The sequence below is a fragment of the Abrus precatorius genome, unplaced genomic scaffold (assembly GCF_003935025.1).
Source record: "Abrus precatorius isolate BTA unplaced genomic scaffold, Abrus_2018 Scaffold2, whole genome shotgun sequence".
Taxonomy (NCBI): domain Eukaryota; kingdom Viridiplantae; phylum Streptophyta; class Magnoliopsida; order Fabales; family Fabaceae; genus Abrus; species Abrus precatorius.
Genome location: NW_020874362.1, coordinates 7,000,501 through 7,021,231, shown reverse-complemented (window position 1 = coordinate 7,021,231; position 20,731 = coordinate 7,000,501). Strand labels below are relative to the sequence as shown.

Below are 20,731 nucleotides of genomic sequence, written 5' to 3'. Positions count from 1 at the left end.
ATTTGTAGCAGCACCTAATTGAGTTGCCACCATATTGTCAGTAGAAGAGCGGCAGTAGCTACTGTCATAGCCTTGGCTGACTTATCTCTGTGGGCATGGCCTACTGAGATGTCCACTGCAATTGGGAATTTCCCATTCCCTGATTTTATCGAACTGCAAAAGCAAAGAAAAAAAATGAACTGTGAAATCTCCACACAATCTTAATCTAGCATGCCCTAGAGGTTATTATACACGAACTGTCTCAATTTCAATGCTTCCTTCAACTTTAAAAACAAGTATGCGACAATAACATCTTCCGAGTTATATATTCAATCCTTCTTTTGTCCTCACTTAAAAGGCTAAAACACTTTTTCATTCTTCATGTAGCTATATTTGTAACGAATTTTTCTTAAAGAAAAAGAATTTATTTTCAGAATGAATCAATAATGTGAACAATATTTTCAGGCATAAATCAAAATCCCCATAAAATATAATTTTATAATGAATATATTTTTCAATCACTAACCTAAAAATTCCTGTATCATCACAGTATAATACTATACCAGATTAAAATGTTAATCATATAAAAGTGAAGTTGATATTCTCTATAAATTGAACTTGCAGTGTTGTAGATTAATCACCTTTTGGAGGGCGAGGGGCAGAAAGTGATGAGGTAATCCGCGGAGGCACAAGTGAAGGTGCTGGTGGCATCATCATAGGCGTAGCTATAAGCGCGTGGGCACGCGCTCTTGAACAACTGCGAGTAGGAGCTTGGCTTGCATGTCTGAGGTGTAGCGTATTCCCCACTGCAACAATACCGTGGATCCCCAAAAGCTTCACACGCGCTCTTGCACGCCACGCCCTCACCACCCGCCGCCATCTTCACCTTCAGTTCCGCCGGACACCCTCCATTCAAATCCGCCATGCACCCCGTCGCCGTGCAGTTCCCGCCGCCGCCGTGGGCCTCCACCGTCATGGCGAGGTTGTAGCCGTCAACCAGGCTCACGTCGTAGAAATCCAGTCCCCCCGCGCCGTTCAACGTGAACTCCGCCAGCGTCGCCGGCGGCAAGGCACCGCCACCTCTGCATTGCACGGCGGAGGATCCGCAGTCTCCGGTGGCGCAGGAAAATTTTCCGGCGGAGTCGGTGGAGCATAGCGTTCTACCCCACAGGCGACCGGACCAACCGGCCGGTACGGCGACGGCGTTGGACTCGCCCGGTTGCAGAGCAAAGCCTGTGGTGGCGAGTTGCGCCGTTCCGGCGCCGGATAAAATTCCCGGCCACACGGGGTAGCTGCATTTGTTTACGATTGTAAATGTCGCTGAATTTGAACCTGTACAAATGAAACGAGAACAAAGAATTATTGGTTAATATATATATAAAATTTTAAATTAGAGTTTCGACATGTACGTAGTATGCAGTTCATCATAATCATGTCTTTTAACATTAGTGTATGTAACACCGTTTTAAATTGCGGTTCATGATTGTTATATTACATTTTGAGAGCTTGGCAATTGGCAACATAATTGGGACCATAACCGCAATATAAAACGATTGTATATATATAATTCTATGGCATGATATAATGTATTTATGAACATATCACCTCTTAAAAAGTGGAAGATAAATAGGAAGATGAGAGTGGCAGAAATTTGAATTGAAGCAGTCATTGCTGAAAAATGGGAAACTATGTTAATGAAAACAAGTTTTGTGTAGGAAGAGAGGAAGGAAGGGAATATATAGAGAGATTAGCATTGGGGCCATGTGCAGTGTTGTTGGAGCATAGTATACGGCATGGGTCAGGTCCCACTTTAGCACTTGCACATGCATGCATAATCCTCATTGCTCATGCCCCTAAAGCTTTGTGTTTGCCGCACATTTCCTTATTTTCGTAACCTTCAGATCCGAAGAACCTTTATATAAAAACACACTCCATCGAACCTTTTTAATAAATCAAGAGGACACTATTAATTTACGAATACGATGTTATAGGAATTATAAATGAACCATGCAGAATGTCACGTTAGAATTATTAGAATCATTAAATTTACATTCATAAGTTTTAACGTGTGTCGGTGATTTTGAAACTATGATCGTGTTAGATAGCTAACATATAAGAACAAAGATTGTGGTCAACGTTAGGTCAGCTTACGAATACGATATTAATTCCAGATTTTATGTGAATTTTGTCCTTCTTGAATCTGTTTTGTAAGTTACTAAATCCCTTAGATCACATGCTCCCAACTATGAATGCCATGATCACATGCTCCCTACTATGAATGCCATAAACCCATACGCAATACAACTCATTTTGTACTAATTGATGCATTTTCTTTTTCCGAAACAGAATAATTTGTTTAAAAGTCTCTGTTTAAAAAATATGAGATGCCGTTTGTCTTCTAAAAGCAGCTTTCACTAAATTTTAAATCATGCACAGCAAAAAAATATTATATATATATTTTGAAATTATTTGTATTGATCATAATCAATTGTCAATTAATCGTAATTTCTAATTAATGTTGTTTTGTATCAGGAATATTGTTTTACGAATTTTGAAAGAGCGAGAAATGAAAATTTGTTTCACATATTCGGTGTCAAAGAAAAAAAAAATTGTACGTGAAAGTGCAGTGGGACCATAAAAGTCTTTGAAGAAAAAAAGTTTATGCATTGGTTACAAAGTTACCCAATCAAAATTCTTGAAGATAATTAATGAAAACTTCATGTATAATTACTTCATTAGTTTGTATCTGTAGAATAATTTTCTTATTAATAATCCTGCTAAGTCGTATGAAGTATTTACAGTATAAGGGGGAAACTAAGGGTATGCTTAGCAACTTTCGTAGATAAACTAGATGAAAATTAAAAGGGTACGAGATTGAACTATGTGTTAACCCACAAAGAAAACAAAAACTAGGTCAAAATTAAGCTTAGTTTAGTTCAAAGTTAACTCAAAACTCATCTTAATTTTCAAAAAATTTAACGAAATAATTTGAGCTTATATCATTGACTTTTGAATATAAATTAATAGTCTTTGTCACTTCATCTTACCTCAACTGTCATGTAAGCCTAATTTGAAATAACTTTTCGATAAATATCTATGAAAAAATAAAAAATAATATAAATCAATTTTTTTTTTGAATTAAAATCCTTTTACACTCTTCTATTTAAAAAAACCAATTAATTTCTCTAAAACATGAGACACATAAGTTAAATTTAACTTATAAAAAAATTATTTACTTTATTTTTTTCATCTTCTTTTCTTACGAATGCGTTTACAAAAACTTATCCAGATTGAGTCATAATCTAACTAAACAATATATTAAAGTGGAATAAAAAGTATTAAGAGAGAGCAAAAAAAGGAACTAAATGGAGTCTGGAAATTAAAAATATATATAGAATTTTAAAGTTTCAGTTTTATCTAAAATTCAGTTCACATAATAAGTTTTCTAAAACTTGCGTGATAATCAAACATTATTACGAATTTTTTTTTACGTATTGACACGTGTCCGTCTTCAATAAAAAAATTTCCAAGTGAGATAGGTTTTCTTCTATGAAAGACTCGTCAATAAGGGGAGATTAAGTGACTTATAAACAATCATCTTATTAAAATTTAACATAAGATTTGATATTAAAACTCATATCCATTTAGTGTTGGATACGATTTAAACATAAAATGTCAAAGATATTGTGGAGGGGAGGGGGCGCTTAGTGCAATAATTAAGATTTTGATGTGCATTGTAAAGAAAAAAATGATATAATAAAAGTTATAAATAGTCTGAATGATTCTAGTGGCCATAATTTGTGTCGGTGAGATGGTTAGGTTTAACATGATGTTCACTTGGCTAGTCCAATACGTATTAGAAATGACGCATATTAAAGGGTCGTAGTTAGGGATAGTAATCAATTCATTCAATTATAAAATAAAAAGCTTAACGAATGAATTGAAATGAATCATCATTTATTATTCAACAGATAAAAAAAATTTACAAAATTTATTCAATCTATTCGATTAACATCCTTAATTGTATATACTATATGTGACTTATCAATTTTCAAAAGAAAAAGAGAGAAGAGAAAAAACGTGCAAAGATTTGCCAAATTTTGGTACCATCCTAAGAAGTTAGAACGCAGCAAAAACTTATTTTAAAAGGTACGTACAAAAAGTTATTTTGAAAGGTAAACGGAAAATTAACTCCCCGTGACGTTGCCAATTATATTACTTAATGATATTTTATGGAGTGTGAAATTAAATAATTTAATCATTTTTTTTATCAAATAGAAATTTTTATATAAAATTCATACAAATTTAAGATGAATAAGTATTTTATTTCAATATATAATATTTTTTAAAATATAAATAAATATTAAATTTTAAATAACATACCTATAAACATTTAAATTATGTAAATTTTAATATATATAATCATAAAAATAATGAGATAATTTAATAGTTTAATTGATAAATCTTAATTTTATAAAATTTTATTACGTGGTTTAAATATTAAGTTTAACATCTCAACGGATCTGAATACACAAATCGCTGATGGGAGATGGTACTTGGACTATTTACTTAATATTTTTGAACAATGGATATGAGACCCTACCACGTGTGCCATTTCCAATACGTATAACACTATCTATGTAAGAAAAAACCCTAATGACCCGAACCTCTTGGAGCTGCCTTGGTTTTGCTCCCATTCTGCTAACACTTTACTGGATAGAGGTTCTGAATTCTCAAACCCAAAACGTCGTCCTCTTTCTTCGGGTACACCTCAATTCCAACCCTAAGGTGACACTGACTGCAAGTATTGCATGCAACTTTAATATTAATAATAATCTCCCACAAGAGAAGTGCCTTTTTCGACCAAAATCGGGAAAAACGAAAAAGTATTTACCAAAGATAATGTAATTTTGAAACATATTATCAATGTAAATAGTACAGTAGTCAGACTGCAAAACATCAAAGCAAAGAGTGCGACGCATGTCTTAGCATGAGACATGTTGCACCCTTTCAACAAGCGCCACATGTGTGTCTCTACCACATGACATTTACCCACTTATCCTGCATAATAAAAGTGCATAACAGGTTGCCCAAGCCGTGTCACAGGTTGCAAATGACTCCTATTTATGCATATTTGTACAATCAATAAGTCCAAGGTGGGCCTTTTAAATAGATGTGTTGTAGGTTGTATCATAACTTCAACCAACACTAGTTGAACCCCCGTGTTGTGTCGCCCTTTCTTCTGTTGTTTTACAGTCCAATTACTGTAACGTTTGCCCATATTAATATATTTTAAAACGACCTGGTAAATATTTTTTCTTTTTTTTTTATCTATTTTGATCGAAAAGCCAGGAAAGTACCGATAAATACTTTTTTATAACATTTTTTTCTATTCTAAATTTTATTAAAAATTACAAAAATATAAAAATTATTAAATTGCAAGTGCAATCCAAATAACTTTTAGAATTTTTAATAAATTAACCAATAATTAAAAATATATTTTTAAAAAATGGAAAATTTGGGAACATGGAATACAATCGACACGAGAGCTTTTATTGCTGGGTCTAGGTAGAGGAAGAGGAAGAAATTCAACAAATAAGAAATCTTATTGCTGGCTCCTAGCTACAATGTTATTTTCAGCATTTTTTAGATTTAGACTAGTCATTGGAACATTAAATAATAGTAATAATAATTAGGACTGAGAAAAATTTTGATTATAAAAGTTTAATCCATAACTAAATTTTTGATACACATGAAAATGGTTTTTAATCTACACTAGTGTTTTAAATTCATTTTCCAAAACCAAATTTTTGTTAGTTTACTAAGACTGGAGCCTACTCATGCAAAGGTGCAATATAGACTAGGTGACTAGTACATTTATACAAAAAGAATTTGTTATTTTGTTGACAAAATTTTACATCTAATATTTTTTTATTAACCTTAATCCTTATAATTAAGATTAAATATTTTAAAAAATATTTTTTAAAATATAATTATTATAATAAAAATATAAAACATAACAAATATTTTTTTTAAATTAATTATGATTGTTATCATTTTATTATTTAAATTTATTTAATATTATTACTATTTATTTTTATAAATTTTAATTTAAACTTTCATTTTCAACTCTAATTATTAAAAATTAGTTGAAAATAATAACAAATCTTTTATAAAATATAACATAATAAAAATTACTAAAATCTTTTTAAAATGCACTAATTTAATATTGTATACTGTATAAATGTATTTAGATCAATTTTTCCTTAAAACCTGGATTTAAAATTAGATTCAAAACTTATTTATTGTAAAATATTGGGTTTAAAATCAATTTCAACAAATTTTAAACCAATTTTTTTTTAAAAAAAAAAACTGTTTAAAATTTAATCCATTTAATTAAATTTAAAATGAATTTAAATTATTGTGTGAATCCAATCCACGCTCATCCATAATAACAAGGCTCAACTCAGCCCAACCAAAAAACAGTTTGGAATTTTCTCTATAACACTAAGAGTGACCATCCACCATGGTAGACATACATGAGAGAATTGGCTATATTTCCTTTCGGGCTTCTGAAACAAAGAACTACGAATAATATCGATGCTTTGCACCTTAGGGGTGTGTTCGTCACAATAGATTGCCAAGGCCACGACATCGACAGTATCAGTAGATTTTGCACAGATGGGACTAACTTGGACACAAGGCCAACCAAATGTAGGTAAAGCCTAAAACAATTACTAGAAAAGAATTAGGGTGTCAATTTTAATAGGTAAAGTAAATTCTATGTGAACAAACTTCCCCTGGAGGAACACGTCGACACCTAGGCAAGATTGAAAAAAAATTCCAGATTTAGATTTCAAAACAGGGGAATACTGTCTGAAACAAACTATATTAAGCCAGTTTGAAGTGGTGCAAAAATCCAAATCTAGTAATATGTTCATAAGAGCTGAATCATCATCTCACTACAGAAGCTCAAATGATTTCCTAGAACTTAACAGCCGTCTAGCTAAGCCATGGGCCACCAACATGTTCAGTGTGTTCCAGGGTATGATAGGTGTGCCCAAGCAACAGTCATCCCAGTGAGATTTATATTAAATACAGACATGAAGTGAAATAGAAGGCAAGCTTAAAAAGGTCACACAGGGTGGGAAATAAGTAGTAGATTTACAACTATGTGAATCTCCACTTCTCATGTTTCCATCACTCATCAGAAGGGGAATTTCCAGAGGACAAAACACAATCATTAATCTTCTTCCATGAACCTTTGTTCCCATTGTTTCAAGTCAAAATTCCAACTAATGTTCAAAAGAATCAATCAAGACCAAGTACACAAAGCATGCATCTTCAAAATCCACATGAATTCTGCTTACAACTTGCCCACTACAAAAAGCGGAACGAACACTCCACAATCTATCAAGAACTTCACTCTAATGAAATCCAATTTCCACATTAAGCTTAAAAACCATGATCACATGAACCTTTCAGACAATAAATCAAAATATAAAGTCTCAACAATTTTGTAGCGAGAAAGGCAGAGACTATTAACCAGAAACAAGGTCTATCAGGCTGTAATAACTAATTAAAGGAACCACAAGAGAAGGCAAAATTGCCTGCGAAGCAGTAACATGGTGAAAAAAAAGAAAGAAACCAAAACCACAATCTTTGCCATATGTATAAACTTCCCCGAAATTAGAAGAATAAGAGAGACTAACAAGTTAATAATAACTGTTAAAAGGTGCAAAAAAGAGAATATGTACTATTCCACCTTTTTTCCCTTCGCAAAACGTAACCCTCTTCACTTCACTTCACCCAGAGGCTTCAACGCACTCCCTCGCAAAATGCCCAGGCTTCCCACAATTAAAGCACGTGCTTTTTCCAGCATTAGCACCCCCGCCACTGTTACCACCACCATACCTCCCACCATCAATGCTGCAATCCCTAGCCAAGTGACCAACCTCTCCGCAACGAAAGCAACCGCCACCAGCACCGCCGCCACCAGAGCTACCACCCTTCGCAGTGGCGCAATCCCTCGCCATGTGTCCATATCCGCCACACCGAAAGCAAGATCCGCTTCCGCCGCCGGCGCTACCGCCTCCGGTATTGCTTCCGCGCACGCAATCCCTCGCGAGGTGGCCAAACCCGCCGCAATTGAAACATGCGCCGCCACCCCCACCGCCGGAATTGTTGCTCCGGTTGCAATCCCTAGCGAGATGGCCGAAATCACCGCACTGGTAACAGGCGGCTCCGCCGCCAGAGCCATTGCGCCTGGCGCCGAATCCGTAGCCGGAGGAGCGATTTCCGGCGGCGTTGCGGGAGTGGAGAGGGGCGCCGTCGACGCCGGTAACGTCGACGGCTTTGGTCTTGTCGTTATCGCCGGTGGCGATAGAGAACTCGACGCGATCGCCTTCTAGCAGGGTGCGGTAGCCGTCGGATCTGATTGAGGATTGGTGAACGAAGAGGTCCTCGCCGCCATCGTCGGGTTTGATGAAGCCAAAGCCTTTGCCATTGTTGAACCACTGCACGACGCCAGTGAATCTCTCTTCAGCCATGGATTCGGTTCGATTTGGAAACCAACGAACAAACCCTAGAGAAAAGCTACCGTGTGGGATGGGAATGCAACAACGCAGCACTCAACAGCTTCTCTATATTTATATTCAAAGGTAAAATGCAATTTCAAGGGATCCGCAGATCAAATCTAACCCTACTTATTATTCTTATTCACAAAAACACGCTAGATTACTTTCATATATCAATTTTTTTATATTATTTTTTTAAAAGTATATTAACTAAAAATATTTTTAAATATTATATTTTAATCAATATCAATATAAATTCATAATTTAAATGTTTTCACAATTTTATATTTTGAATTTTTCTAATTTGATAATTAAATATAATAACTTTTTATTATTAATAATTAAATATTAGTTTATTCTAAATATTGAAATACTTATAAAATATTTTTAAAAATTTTTATAAAAATATTTTAATTTTTTAATTGTTGTGAAATGTACAAAAAAAAATGTACATTAAAGGTATTTATATCATTCATAATTAAAAGAAATTGTATTATTATAATTATAATTTGTGAAATGTTTATTCTAAATATATATATATTTAAAAAATAATAAATTTTTATTAAAAATTTCATAATTATATATATTTTTATTCATAATTCTTAAATTAAAATATTTTTAAAAATAATAATTATAAACAAAGCAATTTTAAGTATTATTATTTTTCTCAATTTTATTTCAACCTTCATTTAAATTTATATTTTTTTAATATACGTTTTATTTAGAAAACTTTACTTCAATTATTTTTATTTTACAGAATACGATATTATATATATATATATATATATATATATTAAAACTTTTGTATAATATTAATCTTTTAATTTTTTTTTCTATCATTTGATATTTTATTTGTTTAAATGCATCTTTGGAAATATAATAAAAGTTTTAATTATAAATTTAATGCACAAATTATACTTAGCAACATTAAAATAAATGTGAATTCATATCCTTTTGAACATTAAGTCAAGCATGTTATTAATAATTAAATTGGTACTTGATAAATTTTAATAATGACACTAATAATAACGATGATGTTAGTTATTGTGACAGTTTCAATAGTTAGTGGTAGTAATTATGTCAATAATAAATTTATAATTGCAGATATAATAATTAATAATAATTATGACAACACAAATTGAGATAGTAGTAATGGAAGGAGAATGAGTTGATTAACTTAATAAATATAAATTCAAAAATAAATTACCAAAAGCATATAAAATATAAATAATTTGTATATGTGATTGTTTAAATTGACATATTCATTAATTTTGTATATTCAATTAACAAAATTAAAAGAAAATACAAGTTTTGTCACTCAAACTTGTAAAATTTAAATAAAATATATATGTAATTTAAGTTTCATTATTTTAAGTAATGAAAGTTATTTTTTACAAAATTTAATTATTTTTTTGTTTTTATAAAAATAGTACTCTTTGACATCAATTCTTATAAATTTGTTAGGATTTAGTGACATTTTTAAAATATTTGAAATTAATTCTTATCTTTAACTAAGTTATGTTACGTGAAAAGTTGTATAATAAAAGTTTAACTCATCACTTTCATGTTATTATTTTTTTAATATTTTATTATGTAAAAATTAATGTTTATAAAAAAATTATTTATAACCTCATTTTTCATTATCTTCTTCTTTAACACTACATTACACACAAAACTTAGTGCTTCACTTTCTCTTACACACGAGGGGTGAAGAAACACCCCAAACTTGAACAAACATTCAAGAACTAAGAGCAAATTACCATAGGCAATGGAGTCTCCTTCATCTTTTTACTCTTGCTCCATCTTCTTTCCGTGTGCATCAAACAACACTGTTTTCTACTCTATATACCATCACTTGACCACCACCATAACAACTACCACCTTCTAATACCTTCACTTGGAAATTCTCAAAACAATGTCACCCTTCAACAATGATACTGATCCTTCATTCTTTCCATATCTACTCCTATAAACCCCTCCTGCCAATACCCTACCTCCTTCAAGCTCCATCACCTCCGTTATAGTGACAACTTCATCAACGAATGGTTCATTATCTTCCTCCTCATCAAAACTGCATTCCATCTTCTTTCTCAGCTCAACCTAATACCTCTCGCATATTTTTGCGCTCTAGTAACCTCCACATCATCCCTAAAACCCTCACTTTTTATTTTTCCTCCTTGATTCTCTCCAATTAATCACAAATTCCTTGTCTCAATCTCTTGCCTTTAACCCTATCCAATATGTCCTTAAGAATTGCATCAAGGATTACCTCGAATAGACGTTATTTAGTTCCATTTCTTAATCCAGATTACCTCAAGATTTAAACACTATAGCACTTGGCATTGGCGCTTATTCCTCTTTTTTGTAGTAGGTTTTTCTTATCAAAGACAAATTCTATTCCTCTTTTTTGTAGTAGGTTTTTCTTATCAAAGACAAATTCTGTTGATTCTTCTTTTTATTCCCAACATGGTTCAATTTTGACACTTAATGTGCCTCCTCGCATCAAGTTTAAGCAATTGGATAAAACTGCAAGATGTAACATCCTCTTTTCACTCTTCGGTAATTTATGTTTTCTCTAATATTAAGTAGTATTAGAATATAATTATATGTAAGTTTGGAGGATTTTTAGAAGAGTTTTGGTGTAGGAGATCTCGTTCAGGCGAGGTAAATCTCGCCCAGGTAAGATTAAGCGTGCAAGAATACAAAGTTGCAAAGTTATCTCACTCTAGCGAGATGATTCTAACTCAAGCGAGATAAGATAAATGTTGCTCAACTGTCACCTCGTCCAGGCGAGAGTGATCTCGCTCAAGTGAGTTGAGGATCTCAATCAGGCAAGATGGGTCGCTCAGGCGAGGATCCATAAGAAAAAATAGCATGTTCTCTGGACATCATCTCGCTCAGGCAAGATGGAGCTCGCACATGCGAGCATATCAAAAAAATTATTGGTGAGACTATTGTCTGCATATCTCGCTTAGGTGACAGAGCCGCTACTCAAGCGAGATGTTGTCGCTTAAGCGAGCTGTCCCTTGCTCAAGCGAAAATGCGTGGGGCTGAGGAGTATTTAAGAGATTTTCTGCATGAGAAATTCATTTTATTTCAAACTCAAGTCCTTCTCTCAAACTTTCTCTTAACTCTCTCTTTCTTTTACCTAGATTAAAGCCTCAGAAACTCTATTTTCTCTTAAAGTTGAACTTCGGCATTGAAGTTAAGCAATTCCAAGTAAGTTTCTTCATATTAAACTTGAATTTCTCTAATCATTTTTCATGTTTTTGTTCTTATTGATATCTCTTGATACTCAGGAGAACTTCCATCCATGAACCTTGATCTTTTTCAATATTTCTCCTTGAGCTCATCTTCGAGGTAAGGAGAGCTCTATTTTATCGTTATCATATAATATTTAAGTTATGCTCATAGAGCACTGTTATGTGAATATGGTATGAAAATAGATGATTGAGATACTTATTGTGTGGAGTATGAATGAAAATATATTTGTTTGATTGTTTAGACTGATTGATTGGAAATTGTTGAGTGATTTTGTGTGATTTTATGAAATATATTTGAGTAAAACGATATAAGGCAATGATGTTGATATCAAATGATTTACGGTTGAAATTGTATCAATAAATGTATGCGTGGAATGGACTTAGTTTGGAAGTGCTTTACTAAGCACGATCTTAGGAATGAGAAAGAGAATAACTCTGAAAATCATTCTAAGAGTCAGATTTGGATTAGATCTAGTGTGAATAGTTACAGAGATACACTACGAGTGTAGAGTTTGGAGACGATGAGAATCTGGGGAAAATGTAAGGTGGTGAGCGACATTTGCGTATGTGTACATACTCTTTCTGAGAGCGAATGCGTCACATAGCCTCACACTCATTTCCTGACTAGACTCCTGACTTTGCCTTTGCTAAGGGGCCCGATCATTGTACATGTTGTATCTGTATGCATGGGCTAACCAATGACTATTTACCCAGTTGAGTAAGACCTCGAGAAGTGCTGGAGGCATCGGTATCTGTGATCACATTGCATTGGGAGTGTGTGTTGGAATAAGAGAAAGGAAAATTGATAATAAAATGTTGATTGTTATTTGTGATGTAAATATGTTTGTGAATATGAATTTATGAAATTGAATGTATTGTATTTATGTTAAAATTATGATTTTATGCTAAATGTTTGCAAAGGGATAGAATAAACGCTCATCCTTACTAATAATTTCAGAGAATCAGGATGACGGAGCTTCAAGGAAGGATTAGATTATAGATAGTTCTGTACATTTTAGGTTAAATTATGTGTTTAATGAGTATTAGAAAGTGAATTATTTTAAATTTGTTGTACTGGTAGAAGATAAACCTAGGGTTTTTGTTATGATAGAGATGAATTTTTCTTGTAGTTTCCCTTTTGACTTCCCTAGGAGTAGAATACACTAGACTTTGTATGTACATATGTACAAAGGTACAATTAGGACCCCAACAACCCTTACTTTTGTGTATATATGTACAGAGGTACATTTAGGACCTCAACAGCCCTTACTTATCTTTTCACCAATCACAACCACAACTATCTTGGAAGAACGTCAAGATGGACCTTCGAGCACGTTACTAGCACAGAGGTTAGAGCATATTTGGGTGATGGTTATCTAGGTCCAGATGATGATATAGACTCAAAGGATCTGGCTAAGATAAAGAGCTGGCACAAGGATGATAAATAGGACTGGCCTTCATTGTTGGATTATGTTGAGACTGCTCTGGGACTTATATTTATGTATGTAATGTGAATATTTTGGTGATGTAAATATTATTTTAAGTCCTATTTATTTTGACAAATAGTTTATAAATTATTACACTTGATCTATGGAATGCATGTTTATTTTTTTTAACATAAATTTTGAGTATGTTTAATATAGAATTACAATTCTTGTTATACCAGTAATATTAATATGAATGAAAATATTTATATAAATTACTATAAAAAGAAAAAGATTTTAGCAATTAGTTATAATAAAGTCCATTATACATGAACTTCATATTTTACAACAAATTATAAAGATATATTATACAAAATTTTGAGATAAAGATGTTACAATTAAGTATCAGAGCAGTTCATCCAAATCAGGCTGAGGTATGAGACTAGTTCATCGAGATTATGTGTTTTGTGATATTGATTAGGAATTGTTTGTTAATACAACCTAGTGGTTGTGAATTGTTTGATTTGATTCAAATGTTTGGAATGTTTGTTTGTTTTGAACTTGATATGAAATATGTTGGAATGAAAGCTTATATGTGACGTTTTATTTTTATAGAAATAGAATTATGGCTGGTAGAGGTAGACCTACTGGTGCTACTAATAAGATTTTGGCCCGCATGGCGCAAGTCCTAAAGAACTTGGTGCAAAACCAAGATGCAGAGCCAACATAATATCATTGACTCTCTTCATTCATGAAACATAACCCTCAGAAGTTTGAGGAAAAATTTGATCCAGAGGGTGCTCAAAGGTGGATAGCAGACATAGAGAAAATCTTCAATGCGATAGGATGTCGCGAAGAGCACAATGTGGTTTATGCACCTATATGTTGGGTGGAGAAGCAGAGGACTGGTAAAGGTTCGCCAGTCAAACTCTGCAACAAGAAGAGGGTTATATCCATTGAGAAGCGTTTAAGGCGTGTTTCCTAGGGAACTACTTCCCTAGGGACTTGAAGAAACAAAAGGCACGAGAATTCCTTGAATTGAAGCCAAAAAATATGCGTGGTAGAATATGCTGCGAGATTCCATGAGCTTATGAAGTACATGCCTTATTTTCAGCATGAGGATGAAAATGAAGATTTATGCGCCCAATTTGAAAATGAGTTGAGGCCTGAGATATGAACAACGGTTAGTGTCTTTCAATTGACTGACTTACCAACGTTGGTCAGTAAATGTCAAATCTTTGAGACAAATTCTGAAGGCAAGACAGTAGATAGCCGGATTGGAGGACTGGTGAGACAGGATCGCAGACCTCAAAGTAGGGATGGAAACAGGCCATGTCAAGCTAGACTTTACTTTAAACAGGCCTAACTTATAACATAATTATTAGGCCTGAGTCTGACCTATTACTTGTTAAAGATTTTATTTTCAGTTTGGCCTAGCCTATTTAAGTGGTCTGTCTTAGCCTAAAGCCTGTTAACAAAATTTGTTATAAAAAAATATTTTAATATTAATAAAAATATAAATATTTTATAATCAAATTAATTTACATATTTTTATAATTTCCATCTATGTTATTAATAATTATTAAATAATTATAATAATATTTATAAATAATTTTTAAAATATTATCTAAGCATTAATTATAAATATTTTATATTAATAAAATTTATATTTTTTTCTTGATTTATTTTTTAAAAATTATTTAAATATTAATGATTTTAGTTTTATTTTAAAAACATATTTTTGTTTGTTTAAAGACATCTTATATTCAACAAATAAAGTTATAGTGAACACATAAAATTGATCACAAAAAATAATATTCACACAATTTGGTAAATCAATTAAAAGAAAATTATTATGTTTTAAAAAATAAATAAATTTAAACTTAATTCAATATATATATATATATATAATGACAATAATAATAACTATTAAATTAAAAAAATAATTACAAAATATTTAATTTTATTTATTTCATTAATTTATTATTTTAAATTAATAAATAAACATAAAATTAATTACACTATAACATTAATGTAATATAGAAAATATTACTGATACAATAAATTAAAATTCATACTTATATATTACATATAAATTGATAAATTAACTAATAATTTAATTAAAACACGTGCAAGTTACAAAAATATATATTATTATATAATTATTTATAATTATATTATTTATATTATTTGTTACATGGTCTAACTATATATATTAATATATATTATAATAATTAAATATTAATATTTATTTTTAAATTTTAATTTGTTTAGTTTTAACTGTGTCCTATTTCTGTTCAAATACTTAGATGTTCTTTAGCTTATTTAAATGTAACAAATGTAATAATTTATGATTAAATAAATTTATTTTTTAAACATGTGTAGTCGTATATAAATATTTTTAGTTTTGAATATAATATAAATTAATTATTTAAAATTTGATATATTTATATTTAGGTGTGTGGCTATGTGTAATGAACCTGGTATCTAATTTTTTTTTTTATAGGTACTTTAGTCAAAAAAAAATTATGCCAATAAAGGTAAAGTACGTAGTAAGTTATAAAAAGTATATATTATTATACATAATTTATTAAAAATTATATTATTTACTATATGGTCCTATTATATATATATATATATATATATATATATTATATTGAATTTTTTATCTTATTTTTCTAACATTTTTTTATAAAATTTTAGTTTTGAATAAAATATAATTTATATTTAAATAATTTCTATTTATTATAAAGAAAAATAATTAAACATAATATATTAATATAATAATTAAATAATTAAATTAATAATAATAAAATTAAGAGTATAAAAAATATATTAATATAATTTTATTATTTTATTTCGTTTAGTTTTGATTGCGTCTTATTCCTATTTAAAGACTTAACTATTCTTTAACTTATTGAAACATAACAAATATGATAATATATTATTCAATAAATTTATTATTTAAAAAGTATAATCATGTATAAATATTTTTAATTTTTAATAGAATATAATTTTTATTTATTATAATTATAAAAGAATTATAACGTAATATATTAATTTAATAATAAAAGAATTAAGAATATAAAAAGTATATTATTAAATAATTTTATTATTTAAATATATTTTGACAGCTCTATTTTGAAATTATAATATATATATGTGTATATATATATATATATATATATATATATATATACACACATACATACAGACTGACCTGTCAGACCTAACAGATTTTATAAACAGCTTAGGCTTGACTTGTTTATTTAAACAAACCTTAAAAAAAGTTTAAGCCTTATTTGTTTATTAAAAAGGTCAGGCCTGGCCTGTTTCCATCCATACCTCCAAGGTTCCCTAAAGGACCTTATTCTGATGTTAATCAGCCTCAATCTAGGGGGACTACAGTTCGTGGAGGTAGCAGTAGTGGTTCTAACTTTTCGAGAGGACTTCTGCGATGTTTCAGATGTGGAGGACCCAATTTGGTAAGAAATTGCTCATAACCACCACCAGCTTGCAGTATATGTGGAAAGACAGAGCATTCTGCTTCTAATTATTGGTCAGCTTCTCAACGGAGTGGGAGTGCAAGTAGAAGCAACTGGCCTGCATCCAGAGCAAGTAATGGAGCGAAGCCGAGTGTGCAGGGCAAGGTTTTTGCCATGAGTGGATCTAAGGCATTCCAGTTTAATGAACTGATTAGAGGTAAATGTATCATCAATGATAGACTCTATGATGTCTTATTTGATTCGGGTGCCACACATTCATTTATTTCTCTAGATTGTGTAAATTGTGTTGGACTGTCAATATCTTCTCTACCATGTGATGTTCTTGTGTCTACTCCTACAACTAAGCCTGTTGTAACTTCTTCAGTGTGCTTAGGCTGTGCTGTGATGATTCATGGTAGAAATTTTTGTGTGCACTTAATTTGTTTACCGCTTTCTCAACTTGATGTTGTTTTGGGTATGGATTGGTTGTCATCCAATCGCGTTCTATTAAATTATAAGGAGAAAGCTTTAATCTTTAGTGATGATACACTAGGAAAATCAAGACTCCTAAACGTGGGTGAAGCTAAGGCTTTCATGGTGTTCTTTTCTGGTGAGATGGATAAGGTCGTGAAAGCTGAGCACATTCTAGTGGTGCAAGATTTTCTAGAAGTTTTTCTAGAGGATGTAACAGAATTGCCATCAGAAAGAGAAATTGAATTCGCTATTGATTTGATTCCAGAGCAAGTCCAGTATCTATCACGCCATATCAAATGTCACTAGTGGATTTAGTCGAGGTGAAAAAGCAAGTAGAAGATTTGTTGAAAAGACAATTTGTAAGGCCAAGCGTGTCGCCATGGGGAGCTTCAGTACTACTGGTGAAAAAGAAGGATGGGAGCATGAGAATGTGCGTTGATTATTGCCAGTTGAATAAGGTGACGATTAAAAATAAGTACCTTATTCCTCGAATTGATGATCTTATGGATCAACTACAAGGAGCTTCAGTATTCTCAAAGATCGATTTGCGATCAGGCTATCATTAGATTGGAGTGAAGAAGGATGATATCCCCAAGACAGCCATTAGGATCTGTTATAGTCATTACGAATATTTGGTGATGCCATTTGGTGTAACAAATGCCCTAGCAGTGTTTATGGACTATATGAACCAGATTTTTCATGAATGTTTGGATCGATTTGTAGTAGTGTTTATTGATGATATTCTGATCTATTCCAAGGATCAAGAGGAGCACATTGAACATTTAAGAATCGTATTACGAATACTGAGTGAAAGGCAGGTTTATGTGAAGTTGTCAAAGTATGAATTCTGGCTTCCACAAATCCAGTTTTTGGGGCATGTTGTCTCAAAGGAAGGAATTATGGTCGACCCAGCAAAAGTAGAAGCAATAGCTCAATGGTCGAGAACTACAACTCCTACCAAAATTAGAAGTTTCCTTGGATTGGTTGTCTATTATAGAAAATTTATTGAGGGATTTTGTAAAATAGCATTACCTTTAACGAAACTGATGAGAAAAGGAAAAAACTTTGAGTGGAATGAGGAATATGAAGTTAATTTCCAGAACTTGAAGAAAAAGCTAACCTCAGCTCCACAATTGATTTTGCCAGACCTAGAGCAAAAGTTTGAAGTGTATTGTGATGCTTCAGGACAAGGACTTAGGTGTGTCCTGATGCAATATGAGAGAGTAGTTGCATATGCTTCAAGACAACTTCGGCCTCATGAAGTCAACTACCCCACACATGACTTAGAGCTAGCAGTAGTAGTATTTGCACTGAAAATCTGGAGGCATTATTTGTTTGGATTGAGATTTGAAGTATTCAGCAATCACAAAAGTTTGAAATATCTGTTCGACTAGAAAAAGCTGAATATGAGAGAGAGACGATGGATGAAGTTTCTCAAAGATTATGACTTTACTTTATCTTACCATCCCGGGAAGGCAAATGTTGTAGTAGACACACTTAGTAGAAAATCTTTACACATTTCTGCCATGCTGATAAAGGAGTGAAATTTGATTGAAGAATTTAGAGATTTGAATTTGATGGTAGAAATGCAACCCAAAAGTTTATACCTGGGTACTTTGAGGATCAATAACTATTTCTTGATGCAAATTCAGAATGCTCAATTGGAATATCAATATCTGCAAGATAGGGTGCAGCAAAATGATGAGACTAAAGGCTCAGAGTTCCATCACGACTCAAATGAACTTATCAGATTTAAGGGCAGAGTATGCATCTCTCAAAATGAAGAATTGAAACAATGATATTGGAATAGGCGTATAGGAGTAAACTGAGTTTCCATCTTAGAGCAATAAAAATGTATCATGACTTGCGAAGAAATTCTAGTGGTATGACATGAAGAAAGAGATTGTTGAGTATGTTACAAAATGTTTAACGTGTCAAAAATCAATAGCAAAACATCAACAGGTACCAGAAGAATTACAACCATCGGAGATTCCTGAATGGAATTGGGATAGTATCTCCATGGACTTTGTGTCTGGATGGCCAAAAACAAAGAGGAATCACGATGCTGTATGGGTAATTGTAGACCGTCTAACCAAGACTGCACGTTTCATTCCAATCAATATGAAGTATAAATTGGAGAAGTTGGCAGAGCTATACATTGTTGAGATAGTCAAATTGCATGGAGTACCCTTGAGCGTTGTATCAGATCAAGACCCGAGGTTTACATCAATATTCTGGGAAAGTCTGCAAGAAGCTTAGGGGACTAGGTTAAAGCTTAGTTCATCATATCATCCTCAAATAGACAGGCAGATAGAACACATTATCCAAACATTGGAGGACTTGTTACGAGCTTGCGTGATGGAGTAACAAAGTGCGTGGGATGAATGTCTACCTTTGGTAGAATTCATGTATAATAATAGTCAACAGACAAGCACTGATATGGCACCACATGAAGCATTGTATGGAAGAAGGTGTCAAACTCCTTTATGCTGGTACGAAGCTGGAAAGACAATTCTATATGCTCCCGATGTAATGCAGAAACAAAACGATCAAGTGAAGATGATAAGAGCAAAGATACAGATTCCCCAAGATAGACAGAAGAGTGATCATGATCAGTGAAGGAAGCCATTGAAATTTCAAGTTGGTGATCATGTGTTTTTGAGAGTCTCACCCATTACTGGAGTCGGTAGGGCATTGAAATTTCGAAAACTATCTCCTAAATTCATCGGACCATTTGAAGTTCTGAGTATAGTTGGTCCTATGGCTTATCATATTGCCTTACCTCCAAATTTGTCTAATTTGGATCCTTATTTCATGTGTCTCAATTGAGAGAATACATTCCTGATCCCTCTCATGTGATTGAACTTGATCCTGTCCAAGTTCAAGAGAATTTGTCATATGAGGTTATTCCTGTGAAGATTACTGATCGTCGAGTCAAACATCTTAGGGGAAAAGAGATTTCATTAGCAAAGGTGATTTGGAATGCGAATGATGAAGGGGATGCTACTTGGGAGCCTAAAGACAAAGTGAAGGAAGAATATCCTCATCCTTTCCTGAATCAGTGAATTTCAGGATGAAATTCCTAAAAGAGTGAGAGTAGTGTAACATCCTCTTTTCACTTTCCAGTAATTTATGTTTTCTCTAATATTAAGTAGTATTAGAATGCAATTAGATGTAAGTTTGGAGGGTTTTTAGAGGAGTTTTGGTCCAGGAGATCTCGCTCAGGCGAGGGTTTCTCTAATATTAAGTAGTATTAGAATGCAATTAGATGTAAGTTTGGAGGGTTTTTAGAGGAGTTTTGGTCCAGGAGATCTCGCTCAGGCGAGGTAAATCTCACCCAGGCGAGATTAAGCATGCAAGAATACAAAGTTGCAGGGTTATCTCGCTCAAGCAGGATGATTCTTGCTAAAGCAAGATAAGATAAATGTTGCTCAACTGTCACCTCGCCTAGGCAAGAGTGATCTTGCTCAAGTAAGCTGGGGATCTCACTCAGGCGAGGACCCACAAGAAAAATAGCATGTTCTTTGGAC

The 20,731-nt window shown here is 32.4% G+C and overlaps 2 protein-coding genes across 2 annotated transcripts; both read right to left on the bottom strand.

The window, feature by feature from the left end:
* Positions 1–14: 14 nt before the first annotated feature.
* On the bottom strand, positions 15–1,648 carry LOC113858901 (thaumatin-like protein 1b). The gene is made up of 3 exons (XM_027491695.1): positions 1,585–1,648; positions 621–1,311; positions 15–153 (listed from the first exon to the last, which is right to left on the bottom strand). Exons 1-3 carry the CDS (start codon positions 1,646–1,648, stop codon positions 15–17), a joined length of 894 nt encoding a protein of 297 aa, XP_027347496.1.
* A 5,232-nt stretch (positions 1,649–6,880) lies between these two features.
* Positions 6,881–8,593, bottom strand: LOC113858538 (cold shock domain-containing protein 3). The gene has a single exon (XM_027491231.1). The coding sequence runs from the start codon at positions 8,526–8,528 to the stop codon at positions 7,785–7,787; it is 744 nt and encodes a 247-aa protein (XP_027347032.1). The 5' UTR covers positions 8,529–8,593; the 3' UTR covers positions 6,881–7,784.
* Between the last annotated feature and the right edge of the window lie 12,138 nt (positions 8,594–20,731).

Excerpts from the sequence above, each read along its gene's own strand:
- LOC113858538 (XM_027491231.1), bottom strand. The coding sequence starts at position 8,528 with ATGGCTGAAGAGAGATTCACTGGCGTCGTGCAGTGGTTCAACAATGGC.
- LOC113858901 (XM_027491695.1), bottom strand. The coding sequence starts at position 1,648 with ATGACTGCTTCAATTCAAATTTCTGCCACTCTCATCTTCCTATTTATC. Across the intron at positions 1,312-1,584 it reads TATCTTCCACTTTTTAAGAG|GTTCAAATTCAGCGACATTT; the intron begins GTGATATGTTCA and ends TCATTTGTACAG. Across the intron at positions 154-620 it reads TGCCCCTCGCCCTCCAAAAG|TTCGATAAAATCAGGGAATG; the intron begins GTGATTAATCTA and ends TTGCTTTTGCAG.